The sequence below is a fragment of the Adelges cooleyi genome, unplaced genomic scaffold (assembly GCF_023614345.1).
Source record: "Adelges cooleyi isolate 19-005CV unplaced genomic scaffold, UGA_ACOO_1.1 ACOO_flye_CR_arks_rails_tigmint_CR_PRNA_41, whole genome shotgun sequence".
In the NCBI taxonomy this organism is placed as follows: Eukaryota; Metazoa; Arthropoda; class Insecta; order Hemiptera; family Adelgidae; genus Adelges; species Adelges cooleyi.
Window position 1 is genome coordinate 4,364,393 of NW_026096090.1, and position 25,104 is coordinate 4,389,496.

General features: G+C 32.3%; 1 protein-coding gene across 2 annotated transcripts in view; it reads right to left on the reverse strand.

Annotated features, from left to right (window-relative positions):
* The window catches only part of LOC126841928 (metabotropic glutamate receptor 2-like), a 150,938-nt gene that overhangs the window by 59,053 nt on the left and 66,781 nt on the right, over positions 1 to 25,104 (reverse strand). For both annotated transcript variants that reach the window (XR_007686248.1, XM_050578739.1), the window contains exons 5-6: positions 11,707 to 11,958; positions 275 to 559 (exon numbers count right to left, since the gene is read on the reverse strand). Coding sequence is in view for 1 of the 2 variants with exons in the window: in XM_050578739.1 (XP_050434696.1) it covers positions 275 to 559; positions 11,707 to 11,958 (537 nt within the window). In the remaining variant the exon portion in view is untranslated. The remainder of the gene's footprint in view (positions 1 to 274; positions 560 to 11,706; positions 11,959 to 25,104) is intronic.

Consider the following 25,104-nt stretch of genomic DNA (forward strand, 5'->3'; position numbering starts at 1 on the left):
TAAAACGACCGGCGCTTTATCTAATACGTTTATGATTTCGAAATGTTACGGAATCAATGTACATGTAAATATAACCAATTGAGTGTTTATTGTACCGGCGCTTAAATTTAAAAACAATTTACGACGAGTACAATACGCCGGAAAAGTTTCGAAAAGTGTATTTCATTCGAAATCAACGTTGCGGCGACCGAGTTTACCGAGCGACCAATTCGCGCTTAACGATTAACTCCGGCGGAAAACATTATGACGACTTTACGGTACCCGCGAGACTTACCTTTGAAATGGACTTTCCTCAGGTACTTTAGAAGTTCAGGACCCTTGACGGGTTTCATCGCTTCGCAAAGCCCGACGGCGGACGGGCCGCAATTTTCGAAATGCATGTCGTACAACGCATAAGCGAACGCCAGCACAGAGTCGCTGACAAACTGCAATTGGTTTTCGAACTTGGGCACTTTCTTGGTCAGATGGAAGCTAGTGTTGCACACCGCCGAGTAGTTGGAGTTGTACGGCGTTCTCATGCTGCCCGGATACCGGCACTGGAAGTGTTCCTCCCAGAATTCTGAAACGTAAGAAAAATAATTGTTTTATCATCTACAGCAGACGTGACACGAGTGGGTGAGACGTGAGCGAGGCGAGCCGACAATACCTACGCGCGTTGTGTAACGCAAATGTGGCAGTTGGAGAGCGAAAGGAAAATCTTATGATAAATGGAAGTTATAGCATAGTGTTTTGCATTGAATAGGAAAAAACGAAAGAAAAAAGGAAGTAGCTTAAACGAAAAGGTTGAGATGGATGTGTGTCCTGTGACCCGGTTAAATAGCGAGGTAAGAATAAGGGCGTTATACGTAACTCGAGAGCTGCGTCAATAGCGATAAAATAGGAGAAAACATATTTTGAAAGAAAACGCGTGTAAAATGATGGCACTAAATCGACGTGTTAAAACAGAGAGATTAAAATGGAAGTGTTGGAGGTATTTATTTGATAGATAGAAAAAATTAGGAAGAGAGGAAAAAGGTGGCTGAAACATCTTGTGGGTTATAAGATGATTAATATACATAATATCATCTGGAATAGAAAAATATATTGTAAAATTATTAAACAAATAAGAAAATTGTCGGTAGATTGGTCGCACGGATGTTATTATCGATTATAAATGGTAAATTAAAAAGTTCAAAAGATAATTGTATCTCCAAAACTATCTAACGAGTTATGAAGTCCATAGACTTACTTTACCGTGGAATAATATTGTTGACTTGTTGACTTCAAGTCGATTCTCTAACTATACAATTTTATTTTATTTCCACGAATTCGACCGCTATTAAATACGTTTTTCTTAAAAAATACCTTTATATACACAATAATATATAATACTATTTTACGAGACTGCTATTCTGCTATTTTTATTCACATGATCCATGGACCTGTTTTGCATTTACCTTTATCCGAAAAAGAATAATGGTTCTATATGGTCATATATATATATATATATTATATATATATATATATATTATATAGAAGATATTTATTTATTTATTCGTGAAAATAAAACGTATCTGTTTAAATCCTAAGCCGATTCGTAAGAGTTGGCGCGTCTCTGAAACACCAATAACCATTGAGTGACGGCATACTATTATATACATGCTGCATAATAAAATTATACTGATCGCACAAGTTAAAATATTTTTTTTTTCTTACACTTTGACCGCAAGAAAGCGAATCCCATATCGGTCTCGGCTTTTCCCGTATATAAATCATAACTCGGGCCAGGTTCAGGATGGGCACGTGAACGGGTCATTATTGCGGTCTAGGTCGACGGCGATTGCACAGTACGGTGTCGACTTACGATGGACTGTTTCTGGTGGAACCGCCGCTGTTCAGTACGTACACAAAAACATGGAGAGAAAAGCAATTTGCCTTGTCGGAATTGCATTGTTGTTAATCCGGAGAAGAGCCACACCGCACACATTAATCATTATATGCACGTCACGTTCTATCGGTTTTTACAGCTCCTCCGACGACCATGCCCGTGTTGGTGGTATTCAATTGCCGACGGAAACTCGTGTTTCCTTGTCGGGCTTGCGGGAAAAAAAATTTTAACATTTGATTTTTGTATTGAATTCGGCGCGCGTTCGCGTACCCCTCGGCGAAGGTTAATTTAAACCGCGATGACTTCTTTTAAATTTCAAAAAAAAAAAAAAACAACATGTGCAAAAATGTACGGTGTTTTATGTTATATAAAACCCAAACGACTGTAATATGATTTTTAAATAGAAAGTCTTATTAATAACCGTTAATATAATGACTCCTTAAATGGTGATATTAAACCTAAAGTCGGGTAAAATGCAAGCTATCAAATTATGACTAATAGGGAATTCATCTGTATGTTTATGAACCCACACTATGTTTAGGGACCCACACACACTTTGTATATTTACCGAATATTAAGAGTATTATATAGAGTACTAAGTATACATAATTATATCTAATTGTATTATTATTATTAATTTAAAAATCAGATTTTAGAAGAAATCAGTTTCATGTTTTTTTTTTTTAAGTGATTTCTATATTTATACTACAGTCATTTTTCAAATTATATATTATCGTCAACAATAGCTTTTATACATATGTAGGAATTAAAAACCCATAAGCCAAAAAAAAAAATTTGAATCACATGCTAAATACGACAATTCTATATTTTATGTTTTTATGAATATACAATTATAAAATTAGTTAAAACAATTTGTTTACAAGAGATACGATTTTCACAAATCCATAATATACTAATTCAAGTATAAACTCCAACAAAGTAACAATTTATACTAACAAACCATTAAGACTTCAGAACTTGAACAATGTAGATACATTTTTTTACAATTGATAATTAAATATTTGATTGGTTAATATTTTAGAATTCTCAGTTTCACACAAAATCTAAATTATAGTTACTGTAAAGTTCGATATCATTAAGCCAACTTAAAAATTTAAGAGAGCATCGCGAATCCACCATAAGTACTTTAAATTAAAATTAAATATTAATAAGGCTTCTTTTGAAAACTTGCCTGTATTTGATGAGTTTTTTTGTATATATATATATTATTCATTTGTGCTTTAACTATGTTGCCAAATATTAAAATAATAAAAGTTATTTTATCTGTAAAAGTAAGCTGTAAAACTGAGTTATGCTTAACAATATAGTGGCTGTCGAAATTAATGAAATTTATTCAAAATTTAATAAAAAAGACTTTTATGTTTTGAACGTTTATATTGTATAACGCGTATATGTAGTTTTATCATATTATTGGTTTTTTTCTTTAAAATATTAAACATTTTTTTTTTTGTATAAAATATATATTGTCGTTTGCATATAAAATAATTTGACTGAATATTTAATACTAAAGAAAATGAATAATTTTTTCATCTTTGTCGTCATTAACGTTTGGATATAGCAGTAAAATCGTTACAGACAAAAGTTTCATTTGCCGCTCTGTGATATAGCTGACATGTTACTTAATGCTAATTAAACATGTTTGAAATTCAGAAGGTGGGAGGGAAGCTATATTTTCTTTTGATCAGTTCTTCCTACAAACTAACGGACAGTGGTGAATCTTAACGGACTACTGTTACGTTTGCGGTTTACCGGCATATTGAATCCGGGATACCTGTAGCTGTTCTCCTAAAATGTATTGATTGGTACTTCCATCGTAAATAATTAACTAATAAAAAATCACCAACAAAAGTTTGAAATATTTATTGATATACTTGGAAAATCTAATGGGAACATAAGGAGATTAAGCCTGAATTATAGCTTTACAAACACGAATTAACGGCTACATAGTACTATTATGCTAAGAAACTATACTAGCTATTGTGTTACTGGTCTTGTTTTGTACATTTGAAATCTTTAATTTTAGATATAGAGTTTTTTTATACAACTTCCAACAGAATGACGTTGTTTGATGCGAACGAATTCAAAGTTCATAAACGTCGAAATCATCAACATGCACGCATCCACCCAAAGCAGTGACTAATATCCGTGGGAGTATTTTTACGATGGACACACCAATAATGTTTAAGTTTTTGCATCGAGCAGAACAGTAGAAATTGTAATTTGGAAATAAAATGTAAAAATAAAAGTTAGAACATTGTGAACATATCCACAATAATTATTGGGCTGTAAAGTATTGTACAATTGCAATCTGGGTAAATATACAAGCTTTAGAGTCACAAGAAAACTATTAAGAGAGTTTATAAATCCTTCCAAGAATCGATCTCAAGTTTTAGTCTTTTAAAATTCCAGAATACAAAGAAATCTTTAAATTAAACCAAAAACAAGAGTACTATAAAGAGAAAAGTAAACTATACATGAATGAATTGTTAAATAGTATGGAAAGGAAACTGATTATCCACTAGAAAAAGTGCGAATAATGTAACAAAGCTATAACCCGCTTTTATATGAAAAGAGTCAAGCTTAGCTGCAACAATTACCGAAGAACAGAGTAAATACGGTGTATAAAGTATTCTTAAAAACAAATTACAAGAACCCCTATAACTTTGTTAGCAAGCAAGTGCAAACAAAAAAATCCAATAAATGATCTAGATAAAATTGATGGAAAACAAGCAAAAAATGTAATCTGTAAAGAAAAAAATACAAACTTACTTATTTGAATTGCAAAATGCGTTTTATTTGAAATAATGTAATTACGGTTTATAAAAATTGAATTTAAATACCTAGATAATGGATGGGATTCCGACAAAGTTATCGGATTAATCTCTTTTAAAACGTTAAAAAAATCGGTCAACCGTAAACTATAAAAATTGATGAAATAAATTGAAAAATGTATTAAATCTTTTTTTCTCGATTTTAAATTATACAAAAACTACTATTTTTGTTTGAGAGAGAGAGGGAGAGAGAATATCTATTCGAAATAGCAGAAAATATAAAATGTGCATAACACAACTAAAATAATACTGACATTTCATAGTTTTACCAAGTAGATTTGAAAACGGTAAACACAATAATTATCGAATCACATTAGTCGCGACAGCGTTATTTTTCATCAGTTAAATCAGTTTACTTATTACTCCACTGTCCACAGTCATGATTTTTTTTTTTATATTTTGCGAACAACGTTTGTCCAATTACAAAACACAAAGACCATATTACACGAGATTATCGATTAATAATTATGTAGCACACAGACTTGTGCTATTCAAAACGTGCAGAAGGCATGTTGTGAACAAATTATTTAGGGATCCAACTAGGTTGCATTCAACGTCAGCACCGTGCAACCTAAATTTGCTTAGTACCCTAAATTCGTAAAATGTATTTTATCGTTTTCTATTATCACATAATAAATGTACGGTGACCGTTTACATCATAACGCCGAACAATAGGTTTCGCCTAAATTTATCGAGGATCGACAAATCGCGACTTAACCTGAACTGTTAAGTATTTGGTAATTTCAGTGTTGGGTATGCGCATTAACTATGCATGGACCTATGCGAATAATAATATCCTATAACACTAACACAATGACGTCGGAACCGTCATACAATATTATGTACCTATAGTGGTCGCTCGTCTTATGTTCTGTTGACATACATACGCGTTCGTCTATAGCTTTGTACGTACAACGTATAGCTGTTAAGTATTTCAAACTGTTGTGCTATAATAATTTACTGTCGCCGGGTAAAACATGTGGTTTTCCCGGCCTTCGCCATTGCAACCGAAAAACGGGACCCGCGTGCGACTTGAATTAATCTTTTTCTTAGGTTATTTTTTTTATTTTGGCGATACTTTTGCAGTGCGCCCAACGACTATACGATTGACACGAACACCATTCCGAAAACCCTATAGTTCTAAAAAAAAAAAACGTTGACATTACCAGGTCGACCATGTAATCCGATCGGCGGCCACCGCGCGATAGTTCCCACATATTGTACAAGCGTTTAGAAGAGAAGTTTATCGTACATTTACACACACACGCATACACACGGCCGATAAATTATTGGCGGAAGGCAAATAAACATTTATAAAATTGCGTTTCACCGCGTTCGGTAAATGCAAAAAAAAAACTGTATACCTCTCCGCGTGTACATTGTACGGTTTACCTATACAAGATGAGGCGACGGCCGACCAAAGTTATGGCTTTCCCGCATCATAGTGGATTTTTAAGAGTTCCGAATGGCTTACCAATCTTGTGAAATCTCACAAAGCACTAAATCGTACTCCATAGCAATGGACTTGGTCTTAAGAAAGCGCGTTACGATCGAAATTGTCTCCGTCAACGAGAAACCGCTATAATCCGAGTATTTATTATTTGTAATAACCGCAGTTATTAATTCTTCCCGATTCATTGAGAAAATGATTAATCATTGTTGTGATTATAATATAACTTAATAATAACAATAAACATCATTAAAAACAATCCGTTGTTTCGCAGTGTGTTTTAATCATGCAATATTAATATAATGATATAATATGTAATTACATAAATTATAACTGTTTTGTCAAATCCCTAAAACCTGCTATATTAATATTAGTAATCATTAATGTTAGACATTTTTTAATAAATAATATTTCATTGTTCTTTTTTGGGTAAAGTGAAGGTTTTTTAATCAAAATCGCAAAATTACAATATTTACAAAGGTAAAGTGATTAGAGAAAAACAAATTACATTAAATGATAACTGAGTAAAAATTACAGGACGAGGATGTCGAGCTGATTGATTAGAATAACTAAGAAGGTAAAATAAAGAAATCAATACATAACAGAAAGCTTAAGCATGATCTATAATAGAAAAGGCTAGAGAATGAAGTGAGGTGATTTGGTTTGCTAAGAGGTGAAATGAGAAGTAGAATGGTTATGGAAATGGATTTACAATAAAATAGAAAGACAAAGGGAAGGCGAAAATAAAAGGCTTTAGATTTGATCTAAATCTGGTGGCTGCAGAAGGCAAATATGAATATTATATTATAAAATAATATGAGAAAATTTGTATTGACCACTGTAATTGATAAAATCTGTTTGAAAATTGTGTTCCTGTGTACACAATTACAGTTATTATGCAACTAGGAATTGAATTCGGAGCCAACACTAGTTTCTGTACGTTTGTTTTGCCGGGTGCAACGGGAATCCGTTCGCCGCCGCCATTATTATTAATCCTGTACAATTCCATGTAGGATCGATGGAAGATTATGATCGAGATCAGTGGTGTACGGTCGGTGTTGTTAAATCGAAGGGCACGAGTCTATAACAACGGGTCCAAAGAGAATGTTGTTGCCGGCAGAATATAGGTGCTCCGACGATATTTCTGAAGACTTTGTTTAAACGAAAAAACATCTGGGGTGGAGTTTTCCAACTTCTTATTTCGCCTCTCTACCGAAATGAGGCCTACGCGACAACAGGGCCGCCGAGTTTATTTCACTTTATATCGTATATTTATGGGGGCATTCCCTTACCTCGCGGCACCACGGTCGTAATACAAAACCAGAGAGTTTCGTGCCAACGTTATTGTCCGCTGTTCAGTTATTTTTATTATCATTTTCGTTTCCGGGTCACGATATTTGTTTGTCTTTTTCCCGTTTTCTCCGCTAGTTATTTACTACTTGCGGAAACAAATCGAAAAAAATACAATGCATACACACACTCGCACGCACACACCCACACCTGTGAACCGATATTGGTGCGATCGATATGCCTGTATAAGTTTTGGAAACCTCCCTTCTGATGATTCTACACATCCGAAACGGTCAGTGTGAGAGGACATTTCAGTTGAACGGTTCAAATTTTTTAATTAATCATCATACACAAAAGTTTTGTAACACTAACCAAAAAACACTAAGCGTTGGACTGGTAGTGCTTCCAATAATTTTGTGTACAATGTCCTATCTAAGGGGACGTCTTGCTGCGGTAAAGGTCCGACCTTATCTTCTAACATCGTGATGGTGATTTTTGGCGCATCTCGTGCGCACCGATGAAGAAATAGTTTTTAATAAACCACATAAGGGTACATGTTTAAAACGCCGACAAAAACTCCCTGTCAGTCAAACTTTTTTTTCATATAGTATGTTATAGTTTAGTTTAATATAATGTTCATGGCATTCTACCTTGATATCGGTACAAAATGTGGTGCCAAATAATGCAAATTATTTTTAGTGCATGTGAGGTCTTTTGTGAATGATTAGATTGCTGTGGTCAATTTTATTTGGCCGTTCAGATATATCTTACGCTGTTTTTTTTTTAAGCGAATTAATATATCGTTGGTGATTTAATATTTGTTCGCTATTATTTTTATGATAGTGATCATAATTACTATCATAAAAGTTCATCACTGTACATCGCTATTTTTAAACTTTTTTTGATACTAAAATTTAAACCCATCAATAACATTGAGTTTTTTTGCCTTATTCGCTAACCATCAATGTACTCACATAAAACAAATAAAGTGAATACTTAAGTTACAAAAAAGGTAAATAATCAGATTTAGAAAATTAATTAAAATTTGAAAAATCGTGTGCTGTTGCGATTGACCATTACAATATTGTCATATTTAAGTGAGCGACGATGCGTAGTATATTGCGTACTATTCTTACCATAATAACTGCATGAACTTTATTGAAAAATAAAAAAACATTTTCTTGAATTTAATGAACTTAATTTTATTTTGAAAATGGCATACATATAAGTGATATGATTACAGTATTAAAGTGAGCAACGTAGGATATATTTAAGTTTTCAGAATTCTTCTCTTATCAAACGATTTCCCCTCGTAGAAGCTGTTTTTCATTTATCAGAATATACTTGGGAAAGCGGTTCATCGTAAGCGAAATTAGCTGTTCTCGGTTGGAGAACAGTAGAGGATATGTGTCGTAATGTAGGTAACGCGTTCGAAGTGCGCAGCAAATACTTGTTCAACATTTAAAAACCTAATTGTACTCATTGCGACATCGCTTAAAAGATTTATGAACTACTCACTTCGGTGAGCATACGGTTGAATTTTTAAGGGTAAAATTAAATTTTGGCCACCGCCGTCAACCTAATCGGTAGCGTTGCCAAAAATACTACAAAAACGTTTTATCGCGCGGTGCTACTAATGCGCGGTGCTACTATATTATATGCACATATGTCTCAAAAGAGAACGCAATAGTGCCAGACGTGCCAGAGTGGAAAATGACGTATTTGCCCATGCTTGACAAAATAGTCTCGGAAATCAAAATTAGTTTCTAACGAAAGCTTATTTCGCTAACCGAAATCGACATACTTTACTGCTTTTAACACATAATATGTTTTACAGCTCATACGCAAATGTGTATATCTACATCAGATACAACAACAATAGTCCGTGGTTTCATCAAATGATTTTCTCGACTAAAATGAATCGTTCATATTATAAACTTCAAAATGTGATGAGATAAATTCTGCGTATGACATCTGCAGCGCAGATTTTGTGTATTCATTATGCTTTAGTTGTCGTTACAATCTAAATGCATTTATTCTCGCTAGATTCCAAATGATATATTTAAGCACAAAGTAAAAATTGATCTTTTAAAATGCGATCGCTAGAACAAATTTAATTCTTTACGTGCATCAAATAGCTTATGTTACCGTGTTTTTGCTATCTGGTGCTAATATTTTGTAGAATGATCTAAAAAAAAAACAACAACTTTATTTTGATTTTATTTCAGTGGCACTGACTCTCTGTAAAAGTAACTTTAAATTAAGATAACGTAACTGTGTGTTACCACAACGTGTCAACTATTTTAGAATTTAAACCAATATCATAAATTTCATAATATCTCCGTTTTGAACCCCCTTTTCTATTAAGCTACTTCCAAGGGCTTTAGGTATTTTCAAACACGTCGACCGCCTTTTTCTTAGTCTACCATTAAGCGTTTTCCCCGTGGTTACCATTCAAGTACTGAGTTGTATCTTTTTCTTCTTTTCTCATTATATGTCTCAGCTATTGTATTATTTTTTTACTTAAGTTCTTCTAGAGAGTAAATTTAGACTGGCTCAATCATTTCTTTAGGCTTAGATTTGCACATACAAATTAAAGTCTTCAAATTTTCAAACATTATATATTTTACTTATATTATTTTGATTTTGTAGCCCGATTGTGTTTGATATAATTTCCATTACTTTAATAACGTAGTTAACTGGTTAATGAAAATTATTAAAAGTGCCGACTGGGCAATTTCGAACAATATTTCGAATGCGATTGGAAACGCTCAATAGGTATTAACGAACTGCGAAAGGCGTTCCTGAAGAGATTTTGTCCGTCCACGACGACCAAAGTTACTTAATGTGAAAAAGCCAAACGGTGATTATTCCTCTTATAGAGTGGCTGTAAAGTAATATATCTATATTATATGACACTTCGTTTTAGAGAGTATTTTTGACACTCGATTTGGGAAACTAATCCGGTCGAACGCGGAGATGCGATTGTCGACAGTGATAACGTTCAAGTTGCTCGTTGCCAAAACGAGAACACGACTTGTTTGTCTTCCAAATTACTTATATTATTATAATTTACATTAAACGCAGTTCAACGTACAATGTACTACATTGCAGTGTACATTTATTTGGCCGAGTAAATGAAGCGACTTTGTAGGGACTGTTCCTCGCTAATGTACAGAAAAAGAAAAAACCGCCCAGAGATTGTCTTCATTAATCGCATCGCCGAAAATGGTTGAAATTTTGGACAGCTCATTGACCTAAATGAGTTATTGACTTTTGGCATTTGGAAAAAAAATGTTTCCCCAGAGATAAGACAACAAAGAACTTCAGCTCATGTGTAATGCTTTATTATTTTTTTTTTTTAAAGCCAAAACTCGACTTTAATAAACCATTGATTTTTATCTCAAGTAAAGCAACCGTAAATTAATCGACAAAAAAAAATGAAATTATCGACCATAATGTAGGTAACTGTTATTATGAATTGTTTTAATAAGTTTAAAAAAATATTTATATTTTGAGAAAACTTTTAGATCATATCTCATAGTCCTTTATCAGAAAAATAATCAAATATTGATTAAAATGATCTTATTAATAATATAATTTATTCTTAGTGTTATTATAATAGTACTCTTCTTATTTGTTTGATACAGTCCTCTAATAGCAAAACAGACCGTGTACTTTTGCTCTTGATAACTGCAATATATTTTAAATATAAACATTCTTCTTCTTATGAGAACAGAAAATAAAATACATCGGTTAGAAACATATTATATGCGTGGATATTTTTACTTTAGTAGCTTATGACTTACGCGCTAAAAATATGTGTTATGTGATAACTTATTTTTACACTTGACCTACCATATAACTGCATTTGACAGAAGAGAAACCCGTTATTATTTATTTAAGACTTTTTTTACAAAAAAAAATAATATATATATGTATCATTTATCGCGCCTTTAAAGTTTATTGACATTTTTGTAAATGTTTGCGCGTACTGATTTGTAATATTAAAGATTGAATTTTTTTATGGAGCAATAAATAAATAAAACTTGTAAACTCAAACTTCGTGCGACACAACTCTGTTCGTGTCACTAGTCGGTTAAGTCGCTATTTCTTCAAGTAATATCGACCAAATACTACCCAAAACCGAGAATTTTATGGTTTTTCGATTAAAGTCCTCGAAATTAGCACACAAACTTATAAAATGTATATAAGTGTTAGAAGCCGAGGGTTATCGATGAACGTACCTGAAAACCAAGGATTTCTTTTGTTGTTTTCCACTGTAAGTCCCAAGAAATATTCTTCGAAACCGATCACCGGGTTTGCTTGTGGCTGAACAGAAACACATCCTTCAACTTCGGCTTCGTTTGTATCCGAAACCATGTCTCTTGCACTCCACCCGTCAGAGCCGATCCACGAGAAGTTTCCTGTCGCGTTATTTCTTCTAACCGCTTTCATCAAGTTCACTACCTCTTGGTCAGATCCATAAACTATGACACCTGTAAAACAACAAACGAGCGATAGAAGTATAAGATTTTTAAATTAAAACAAGTTGTTTTACAATATAGTCTGAACCAGCGCCAATAAGCTAAATCAACAACTTAGCCTTATACCAATCTCCAATTCCACAATAGCTGCCGTGGTCTAGGAAGAACAATATTTTCTACCTCCCAAAGTGATATAATTAATTTAAGTATTAATTGTTAACATATTATGATAATATCAGAACTTAAAAAACTGATATATATGAAAATCGTGTGTTCTATAACGCTATAGATATTAATAATCGAAGCTAAACCAGTTATGATAAATTCTAGTTCATATAGTTGAGATAGAATCTCAACAATATATTTTTCTACTATATAACATGAATGTCAATTCATTCATAGCCAATCATAACTATTTTGCCAAAACATTAGGTATTAATATTAATCGCTATTATCATACTAAGCATTCGTATCATATTAATTAAACAATTATTTGCATTAATATGCAATGCTGTTTTTAATTCTTTTATTTTTTAACGCGCACTTTATTGGACAAAATCGTTTATTCATCCATTAAAGTGTAATACAATGTACTGATATGCAAGTGTAAATTTACACTCCAGCAGACTCCCGGAGAATCATATTATAAACGTGCAGACATTTATACCACGACGACCGTATTCGAGATTTATGTGTTAAGTTTTATTATTTGATATCCGGGTCCAAATTGTTATCATACCATGATATATGGAGGGGGGGATAAAGTAAAGGCTGACGAATTGAGAAATGCTGTAAAGACAGTCCCACGATACCACTACTCGCTTTTTAATGTTTTCGGTTTTTTTTTCTTTTACCAATATATAACACATAAAATAAAGAAGAAAATTGACACACATACCGAGGTTATGCAGCGTAAAGCCAAGCGAATAAAATGTTTCCGCGCACATTTATGTGAACGAGGGCAATAAAAAATAATAATAATGAATGGTAACAGCAGAAGGGCGATTACACGCGTGCATGTAGCTATTTTGCCTATGCATAGCGCCGGCAATAAATATCATTTCTAAATGTAATAATTCTAATAAATGACCATTAATAATACATTTTAAACTTGTACACTATTTGACGGCGGCGTAAAATGGCAGCGTAGTCGTTAACCAATATTTTAGTAAATTTGTTGAACAGATAAACAAGTCATGATAAGCTTAGAGTTATACAGTACCAGTACTACGTGTAAATAAAACCACATGTATAATTAGACCGAGTTATATCATTCGATCAGAATTAAATAAACAATATATTTCTATAGCTGGTTAGTCTGTCGATACGTCATATTGTATAGAGTAGCGGTAGTATTTTTATTGGGGGGGGAAGGTTAGATAACAATGAAATATGCAGATTATATTATTTTTTAACAACGATTATACCTCTGGTGTATTGTTTTAGTTTTGTTGTTCCACAAATAACCATTGTCAAGTGTCTACAGTTTTAATTTAAACGTATTTCGATAGCAGTCCCTTGTTGTTATTGTGTGTAAATATTTACGATTTTCAAACGCAAAAATAGACATTACAATTTGGACGTCACATACATATAATAGCGTTGTTCAATAGAATCTTCTGCGTGGAAACTTTTATCATACATTTATTATTAAACGGATAATATATGACAAATAAAAGAGAATAAAGTGTATTAATTTTTGTAAATTATTTGTAGAAATAACGCAGCAATAACAACCGTTTAAAAGCGACGGCATGTAAAATGCGACAGAATTTATGGAAATATTAATACTCATTAATAATTTCGAAATTATTTTTTTATCGCTCATATATAATTGAAGGGCACAGGGGAAAAACGGTAGTAGTCACATTATGAAAATTTTAGAGTACGAGTATGCCAAAAACAAAGTTCATGATTTCCTCTCCCTCTTACATAAGAACAAAAAAACACATTAAATGCTACTCTAATAATAAATATTTATTTAAACTATATATTGAAATAAATAAAAAAAATTAATGGCATAAGTTGAAAAAAACTATTTGAAAAAAAAAAAATTTTCATAATGTGACTACTACCGTTTTTCCCCTGTGCCCTTCAATTAAATAAAAGATAATAAAAGCTATCTTGTAGAAAAATAATCTGTATATATGAATATGTATTTATATAAAGTGTACAGAACTTTAGAACTATCCGCTCTGCTGCGGTAATAGAAAGATATGCTAGTAATAAACAATAAAATAACTGTATAGCAATAATTATCGTCTAAACACTGCTGGTATTCTACGCGTTGTCGGTGTCGTGGAACACAGTTAAACTCATAGTATTTTCGTTTTATTTGTGTTTACATTACATGTCTGTAATCCATTTCATCCATTAAATGCCCGTTATGTAATCTTTAAGCCTTACACATTATCATTATTATTTTTCGCCGTAATCGCGACTACGCAACTATTCATAACGTTTTTTTTTTTTATTAACACTACTAGTTTCATCGCGACAATAATGCTAGGTTTTGGTGTTTTCCTTTTTTATAAACAAACATTGTCATGTAATAATATTTTTATTGTTACCACTGTCAATATTATTTTTTTCAAAATAATCATTTTTCCATAATAACCGTTTATTGTTTTTGTACAAAAACTAATAGTAATGAGTTTGCATTGGAATTTTATTTTCAATTTTAAATAATAAGCAACTGTACTATAGACGTTAAATTCTAATTATGAAGTAAATCCTTTTAAATGCATAAAAATATAGCAAGTAACAAAAATAATACACACTATTTATAGATATCTGTTAATCTAAATAATTAAACAAAGAATTATAAGTGTGAACAAGAAACAATAATTATGCATTCTAAAAATAATGTAATAAAAACAAAATTAAACATTTATATTTTTTCAAGCACAAGTGAATATAAAATAGGTTAGGGTTCTATAAAGTATACACATTTTGTTATGCTAAAATGGGAGGTTAAATTATTTATTTTATCAAATATTTATTATACAAATAAAGATACAATCTAAGTTCCACTAAAGAAACACAAGTTGAGTACACTATAAAAGAGAAGTCTGCGTTAAGGCTCGTTACAATGTTACTCTAGTAAAACTACTTACAACTTTTATAAGTAGATATTATTATAAATAACAAAAATGTATGTTTGTTTTGCGTAAACATAATCAAAATTTAACGTTTATTACGTTGTTTATTTTAAGTATACTTTTTAATAAAAAGCATAATATTATTCAAATTTGATTAGTCGTAAGAGTTATGACATTAATTTTTTGTCTTATATAATTGTTCACAGAAACAATCATGGAAGGAGTTTGACGGTGGTCCGTGAATTTAATTTTTAATTTGTTATAATGGCACAAAAAAAAAAAATTAATAATTAAAAAGCAAACTCCTTGGAAGCGCTAGTATAATTAATATAACACTATAATAAACTCAAAATTATAAAACCAATGGATTTTGTAAGATTACGTCTAACTAAAAAATCAAATCATCAAATATGATGTTGATATATTATATATTTGATTGCAGACATATTTTTTAAATTTTTTATTGACAATACAAAATCGAGATACTTGATTTGATTATTCATACTTCCCAGGAGTTCTGATTTAAAACCTCAATATAATCCCTCAACTGTATTCTTGTACGCCCACTATTGGAGTATAGTTCAGTCCGTCGGGATCCTAATACGTCCGGAGCCATTGATATTATCGAGATAGTCCTGAGTAAGTTCTTTCGACCTATGGATTTACTACACTTGCTCCACTATTTGCCTGTCCTGCTAGCCAGTGCCGCATCAAGCCAAACTGCCGCACAGGGGCAAAATATGTTTTTTTGTCCTATAAACATCAGCAGAGAATTAAAAAGAGCCTGCACGGTCTACTCGATATTGTTTTGTCCCAGCCTATCTTTCATTTTACATTTTCTTACAAACGTTTGTTATATTTATAAAAATATCAACAAACAAACAAATAAATATGTATACAGGAAATATACATGATGAGTTTGTATTTGAGATTGTTTTGTCGATTCAATAAAAAACTCTGTAATATTATTATATAAAGCTATTCCGCGTGCCGTAGCATCGGAGGTTCGAGTCACCACCATTCGTATACGTATAGGACGCCGTTGTATTGTCCGTTGAAGTGACAACGGCCGTGCTTAGTTGGCGTAGATACGATTTCACGGATGGACGGACGGTGGCGCGTAAACGCCGAAACTTGAGCAAAACCGCCAATGGTCGCGTATTTGTAAAGAAAAATAATAATAAAAATAACAAAGTATACCTATACGTACGTATAAAAGGGTAGCGCCTCTATACCGGTGGGCTACCCGCATAAAACATCTCTCGGCGGGAACGCGATGACGTGGCCCAAGATAAACGCAACGACCGCGGTGTCGTCCGCAACGGGATCGTTTAAAAGCTTGTTAAGTTCCGGGGACGTCAAAGGCGTGCAGGCGTTTTATCGGGCCGGTGCAGAGGTCCGTTCCCTCCGCCGTTTTGCCGTCACACACCGCCCCGGCGGCGAGCGGTGACGACGGCCAAATGACCCGCGAAACGTCGATGCGCAAAATTAATGAACGTCACCCACATGGTCTCTCCGCCAAACACAGGGGGGACGACCTCACCCGTGCCCGCTCCTTTCCCATCGTCTTCCATCGCCGCTCCAACCGAAACGCCACTCCGTCTCGTCGCTATTGCAGCCGGATTTTCTCCACCCATTCGGTGTGTTCGATATTATTATCAGAATATATTATACTTTACACGCGTACCCTTCCGAGCCGAATCGTAAACCCCCCCCCCCCCAAATTCCGTCTCTCGCCTACGCGGAATCGGTATCGTGGTCGGTTAGGTCTTTAGGCCGTTTAGCACCGGCATGACGAATAGGTCCGGCCAACGTAGGCCCGCCGCGTTAAATTAATGAGCCGTTACCCGCTCATTAAGTCGGTTAATTTTTTTTTTTTTTTACTCGTATATACAACGTTCTGACGACGAGACCGGGTCCGCAGTTTAACCGTTTGGGGTTTTCGGAGTGAAAATACGAACAGCAGCAGCAGTAGCAACTACAACAACAACAAAAACAAAACATTTCGAGGGAGTGTCGACTTAAAAAAAAAAAAAAAATCGTTTTTCCATTACGTGTCGGTCGATCGAGATGCCGTGAACACTGTACAGACCGGAAAAAAAACATACAACTAAAGTATCCGACTGGCCTCTATTATCTATATCGATTTTATTTCCTACTCCGGTTAAAAAATACACGTGAAAATGTATATTGTTTTTACATGGATCTTACACGGTGACTTGCAAAGCGACACGGACAAATGCCCAAGTGTCCAGGACCGAACCAATTAAATCGAAACACCTTTTTTAACCGTTTGGCGGTTGTGGACACGCGAGTTTGAGTTTAATAAGTATATAATGATAGGTAACACGGTGGTGATTTTAAAAAATGTTTAGATTTCGGAACGCTTTAGCTACTGAAAACAATATTAAATTGAGTTCTATGTAAACCCAGACAATAATAATACAAATAAAATAAGATACAATTGCTCTAAAATAAATCTCAAATCACATTTAAACAAGAAAATCACATAAAAATATATTAAAAGTGCATAACTAGTAGATCTATATGTGCTTATAGAGTGAGTAGGAATAGTCTTAAAATACATTTTAAATTCGATAAGACAAAATGTACTTTTATGATAGACTTAAATCCATAAACCAGTGGCTTGTTTAGTAATGTTTGTAGTAGACTGTAGAGAGATAAAAAAATCTGTACGAACGACAAACCCCTTATTAATGAAGATGTTAGTTTTTTGTTGCTTTCATTAAAAAAATTATATTTTATAACGATAAAAGACAATAGAAAAACAGTGAAATTAAAATGTATTGGTTGTTTAGCCAGTTAATCTATATTATTTCTTCATAAGTTATAAAGAAATCTGAATTCATGACTTCAAAGTTAGACAATTTCTACAACTAAATTATATAGTAAAAAGGTAAATAATATTAAGTTTTATTTTAGAACAGACAAATAGTTATTTATTTCCAACATACTATTATGGAAATAAATTTGAACAACCTTATTGGTTATTAGTTCTTATATCAACTTAGTCTTACAGCTCCAGAAATACTTACGATTTATCAATACATATAATAATTGCATATAAAAATGCAGTATATCCCACTCATAATTTTCACTCGAATCATAACCTAACACAACATAAAGTATGAACACAAATGTTTTTAAATTGAATAGTTCGTAAATTGTATGTATACTGTTTTGTCAGATGTTAGTTAATACTTAGAAGAAATTGTTAGGTCCATTGAACTTTTTAATCCAATGTCTCACCAAAATGACAAAATATATGAAGTTTTTATAGCGACACGCTGTAACTAAAGTACACACAGAGTAAATGAATTGGGAAGTAGTATAAAACAAACAATAACATAGACAAAATAATACAGGAATGAGTTTCAATTTAATTCGATCCTTTCGGTTCATACTTGAAGTTTAAGCTTTTATATGACAAGATAAGTATATTGACACACAAAACAGTATATATGATATGAATTGTTTATATATACTGATCAAAGCTTAATAAATACCAGAAGAAAACACATTGTATGAACCGACTTAACGAGATCAAACGTACATTATAAACGTCAAACGTGTTTAAAACAAACCAAACAGTATACGCTGACAAAACATACAGATAGTATTTATCTATGGGATAAACTGTCTAGCCGTCGTTTAATAATACATGTTTAACTGTGACACGCTTAAATCCGTTATTTCAATTTACTCGAATTCTGAACAGCACTCATAAGACGATTTTCGCAGAACGAGGAAAATTGAATATGAACAGGGTGTACATTGTACAACACAATTTAGATAATATTCATCGAAAACACACATAGTATTTGCCATATTAAATAGTATTTGAATACGCTCGTCTCATATGTTTTTAATTGGTAAAATTAAAATTTAACGTTTGGGTAATGGACATTTTTAATTATTTTCTGAAATTTTTGAAATTAGGTCAAACATAGAAGTACAGGAAGTATTCGGAAAACCGACTATAATAGCTGGAATTCGATACAAGAGACTGAGCTGGCTTGGTCACATTATAAGAGCCAAATCAATAACAAATGATGTTCTAAGCTGGACCCCAAGGGGAAAGAGACCGATAGGAAGGCCAAAGCAAAGATGGATCGATAAAAGCAAGAAGGAATTAAGACTGTTAGGGATAGACCATTATAGTGAATTAGCACAGGACAGAGAGAAATGGAGAGATGTTTGTTTTGCAGCGATGGGCCTCAATGGTCTTTAAGGCTGTATGAAAAAAAAAGAAGAAAGATAAATAATTATGTATGTATGTTGATTATTTTCTCTAGTAGCCTTATTTTACTCGGCATAATGCCTGTTACTAAATAATTTTGTTGAGTATGAGTTATTTAATTAAAAATACAACCGTCCTTTTACCGTTCTGACCATTTTAACCTAACATTGAAGTATTGCTTAGCCAATTATTTTAACAACGATAAAATATACTTCGTTTTTAGGCTGAACGCGGCCATTATTAATTTCATTTACATTTGAAAAAATTATTTTTATGCGAGTTGCAAAAGAAATGTATAAATAAACATAATCACGTCACGTTAAAATAAATTAACTGTTAAAAAAGCTCTAATGGTGTTTAAAAAAAAAAAAATGTATTTGTTGTTACACTTCGACCTCCCAGCGGAATCTCAGACACCGTGACTTCTGCAAAAGATTAACTGGATACTCCTTATAGGACAAGGCGTGTCGCAAGCCTACTAAAGTATTCTGTGCGGACACAATGTAGGACCGTTCTCTGTGGCCAAATTGAATTTATGGCAACACGGTAGGTAAAATAATTCGATTTCAGTTATCGACCGTTATTGCGCTACCAGTGACATAATCCTTCTTCAAGCAGTATATACGTTTTATACCTGCTGATAATAAAAATTGCTTTGGCATTCTCGACATACTATCATATTACAAATATCAACTTAATAACAAATAGCGTTTATGGCCGCAACTCCGCAAAATTGTTTTCTTTTAAAAAGCAATAACATACAATTTGATAAGACTTTTTTTATTTGTTATTCTTTCAAAGAATTTCTCTTTTTTAGACTTTTCACATATTTTTGTGAAATTTTTTTATAAGGATTTCGAGCATATACATCTTGAGAACTAGTCTGCATTTCCTTTCTTTTCACTTCGTGTCGCCACTCGCCATACACATATCGTTTTAATAAAAAAAATGTCGACTTTTATACTTGGGAGATTATGAGTATCAATCTCAACTTATTTGTAAATGAGTTGATTTCATTTATTTCATCTACGTTGTTGTGTATTTGTTTTATAAAGAAATCATAACTCTACAGTAATTATTACAAACAGTACGCATATTTTCCTAGTCCTAATAAATAAAACTTATTCGCTCTTTAGAAAAATTAATAATTTAATTTTGATAATAACTTTGACTAAAAAATCATCTTTACTCGAGTTGTCCGGTAATAAGACGCTGAACTTGCTCACTTAATTTCGCTGCAAGACCTTAAAATTCCTGTACCTGGATATTTTGCTTGATTTCCAAGTCATGCATAAATCCCGATCATGTTTGTCATTTCTTCCCAGTGCTATTAGTATCGGTATCACTTTATGTTATATTATGTCTATAATGTAACAACCATATAATTAAAAACAAAATAATATAGAATATTTGCTAGTCTATTATCATTTGTAACTTGCTTGAAATTTTCTTGGAGGACACTTTTTCAACAATGCCTATATGTAGTTTTAATTAGCCTTGCTACCACCGCACCGGCTGTGTTTCAAATTAAGTTTGCATACTCTTATTGCTCGTTTTTCTTCTAGTCGTCTGAGCAAAGTTTATTATACCTTATGTTAAAGTTTCTTTTCAAATTAAGTCACTCTATTGTTTCAACCTGGTAATGCTCAACATGGCCAATATTATTTCCTTTTTTTTGTGGTTCAAAGGAAATGTGTAGAAGTAATTATGCAATAGGTTATGTATTATAATATTAACGGGTCAAGTACCTACATTAGATTATGCAAAACTTCTGAATACCTGTGAAATCCGTATTATGTATAATGCTATTTAAATGATAATATGAGTTTCACTTTCTGGATTTATGTTGCGCCTACACTTTAAAATTGTTTTTTTTATTGTTAGGCTTTACTTGATACCTACTTTATAAATAAAAATAATTAAGAACTCAAATGTTTTTTTTTAAACCAGTACATATAGCTTACTTTTATATATTCTTGGTCTTAACAACTTTTATAAGTTAAAAAAAAGCAAATGTAATTATTTGATGAAGAATAATTTATCTAATTTTATCAATGTTGATTCTATAGTACGCATTTTAATAATTGTAAGTACATCTTATGCATATTGCATAATATGCATCAACACAGTGCTTATATTATTATAATGCTAATTATCGTACATGGTATGTTATATGTATAAAAAGATTGCTTGTTTATTTGCCCGTGTATTACTTTATTTACAAAGTGGTTAAAAATGATTCTAATTAGTGACTGGGGATTTCGCAATAGCAAAGCCACTAATTTGTAAAGTATTCTTAGTAATTACAGTTGGCTTGTTTCCTGGAATCTGACACTTACTAGCAGCTCAATAAATCACACTGCAATCAATCCGTACAATAAGTCAGCTAAGTCGAAAAGAAAGCTAAAGTAATGTTTTAAAAATATAACCGCTACAATAAATCCATAAACTATTCACATTAGTGGTTGTGATGATCATAATAGTTTTAGGCAGTTTGTATCTTGGGACATAAAAAAAGTTTATATTGTCTTGTACAAAAAAAGATAGGAAATATTTTTTGAAATCCGATTTTTTTTTATGTTTGGTAATATTAATGGCGATCCTAAAATGGCGTATCAAAATACTTATTTAGAGGTTTACGTTAATAAAAAAACATATAAAAAGCAATATTATATTGGTTTTAATACGCAATAAAATATATCAAATAAAGAGAGGAAGAAAATAATTATTGTTTATAATTTAAAAAATACTACAATGTTTCAATTAATGATATCATCGTAGTTCGTTCATTGATGTCATTAATAACAGTTAACATAAAAGACAGAGTATTTTTCACCGAAAACTTTGATAGAAATATCAGATTGTGAAAAATATTTGACACGAACATGACGGTAAGTTATTTATGGTTTCATTACAAGGTCAAGGTATGTATAGAAATAAAAAGAAAATGTAATGTGAAATAAATTGCATATCAAATTAAAACATCAAGTAATGTTTGCACGGCCAAAGTTACGGGGACATAGAGTTGTTTCATTAATTTATTCTTATTCATAAATGTAGTTTCTTAAAATATGTACTACAGTAGCCAGTAAGTATTAATTAGGATCCATTCCAGTGAAAGTAAAATTCTTTGAAGCTAACATCAAAAGTAATAATTTTACACTAAACGTACATAAAAGTAATTCAAGTGCTCAGGGAACATGTGTTTATTCGGATTCGCTGTATAGTATAGGTTTTATAATTAGTTTTTGAAAGGGTTAAAATATTATAACATGCTGAAAAGATTCGATGAATATTATGAACTTGTAATGTAATTATAATTATAATTACTATACCACAATTTAATATCAAACATAATTGCGTGTAACGTTGAAGTAAATACAACGCTTGAGTGTGCTAATCCTTGTTATCGGTTACTTACCGTTAAGGACGTTAATGGAAACATTAATGAAAATACTCCGTTGACCTATAATGGATCTAATACTTAATAGTAATATAAAAAATATTCATTCACTTTATATTGGATATAACGTGGACGTTTATAATTTAATGTTGTTATTACAATATAGTATTGACTATATTGAGATATTTAATGACAGTTTATTAACGAAATATAAAAAAAAACATTTATTTAATACGGGTTCACGGTTATCTCTCCGGATTCAGGTATAATCATCTCCAATTTATTTTTATTTTCATTTATATGTTTTCGTTACAAACATAAAAATACCGACCGACATTAAAAACTTTATAGTAACAACGAAACGTATACTTAAACTAGAGGTACTATACTATAGGTAAATAAAAAGTTAGATGAATATGTTTATTATAATTTGAGTAACAAGAGATAATGGTTGCAGATATTAACAATACTACCAGAAGTGCCGGTTGACAAGCAAATATTTATTAATATCGGTTAATACCAAGTACCAACGAAAAAAAATCCTGTATGTTGATTTTTTTACCGATTCAGCCATTACAATGTAAACTTATGTTTTGAAGGCATAATATTTTTCCTATTGTCTTATAAAAATAGTTATTATTAGATTACTACTCGAAATAAATAGAAGTTACAACGAAGAAACGGCGTATGTTAATAATATTTACATAGTACTTAACTAATTCCACATTTAATCAGTAAACAAACTTAGAAGTAAAGATAGAATTTTCAAATCTCATTATTTAAAAAAAAACTACAAAGAAAGCCCTAAAAAAAAAACAATATTCCTCAAATTATTTAATGATATAAATAGGAAGTTAAAAAAAAATCAACACAGTTCAACCATCTCATTTTTAATTACTTAAATACTTCTATCAAGTATTCCAACTATATCGTTTATAAATACAAAAGAGCCGCTACTTATAATACAAACTGTAATTAAATTTATAGTGTAAGTTATATATTCATAATTTTATAGTTTAAAAAAATCGTTAAAATTCAACATAAATCATTATCCATTATTGTATTAGTTTTCACAGTTAATGGATTTTTACAGTAGTTTAAAGGCTACACAAAAAGCAATAACTGTAGATGGGTAAGTACACTGAAACTTTTTGTTTAAGAAATTGTAAACGTTTACACGATATTGTATTGATATTACTGTAATTTCGTATTTAAATAGGCTTGGGGTCCCAAAGGTCCCATTTCTAAGATAGGCCAGTACTCTATGTAAATCGTGTACCTAACGCTAAATGTTGCCTACGAAAAAGCTATTTACATATTTAATACACCGATTATGTCACGCCCATCAAACCATCGGGTAATGCATACAGCCAATAAAAAAAAATAATAATATACATACAAACCGGTAGAGGAATTTTAAAAATGTGTTTTTTTTTTTATGAATAAAATATTTAGGTTACGTTATGTCATGTTAGATGACGTAGATGGAGGAGTATATAAAATAACCGCAGGCTGAGAAAGAAAACCGGGAAATATCTCGGAGTCGAATATATTTTTATTTTTTACCCCGTAACTACATGTTTATTTTCCTGTTAAACGTTAATATAAGTAAAAATAGCGGACGTCCCGCGGTTCTCGAAAACAAACCAAAGGAATGATATATTACTCATCGCGTATTTAGTTTTTTTTTTTTTTTCGTCAGACGGGCCATTTTGATGAAATCACAGATGGTGCCGGCAAAATGCCTTGCGAAAAGAAAAAAGAAGCAACAACAGTTTAATCCATTTGAGAATGTGTACATTGTTAAGTCCACCGTTTTTTTGTTGTCGGGAAACACGGCCGAGGAGTACCGGATTTTCCTTCTTTTTTTTTTTTCAAGTACCTACTTAACAAAAATAACAAAACACTCGGCGCAGATAATCGTCTGCTCGGGCCACGTACGCCTAATTTGTCATCGGACAAAGGTAGATTTGCCACCGACTTCCAATACCGCACTACGGGCAAACTTGTCGGCATGGTTATCGATCAATTATCGTTTTCGACCGAACGGCGAGAATTATTTTATTTTTCAACCCCGATTCGCGGAAGAACCCGTAAGTTTGCCATTTCTGCGGGAACGTTCACAGAACAAATTGGCCGGACCGTGTGCGGTTAACGCCCAGACACATACGGTTGCCGAGAAACAATATAATTAATTTCCCTCGTCACGTCTCCGCTCAAACCGAAACACAATGCCCTACCGGGACAAAACTCGCATCCCAGGGAGGACTTCGCACACACACACACACACACGGGTACCTACACGTGTACACAAGACAATCCGAGTAGTCTGTTCCAGACAACTGTCCTTGTCTTATTGCTCCGCCATGTCAAGTTAGGCGCGCGTGCACGTT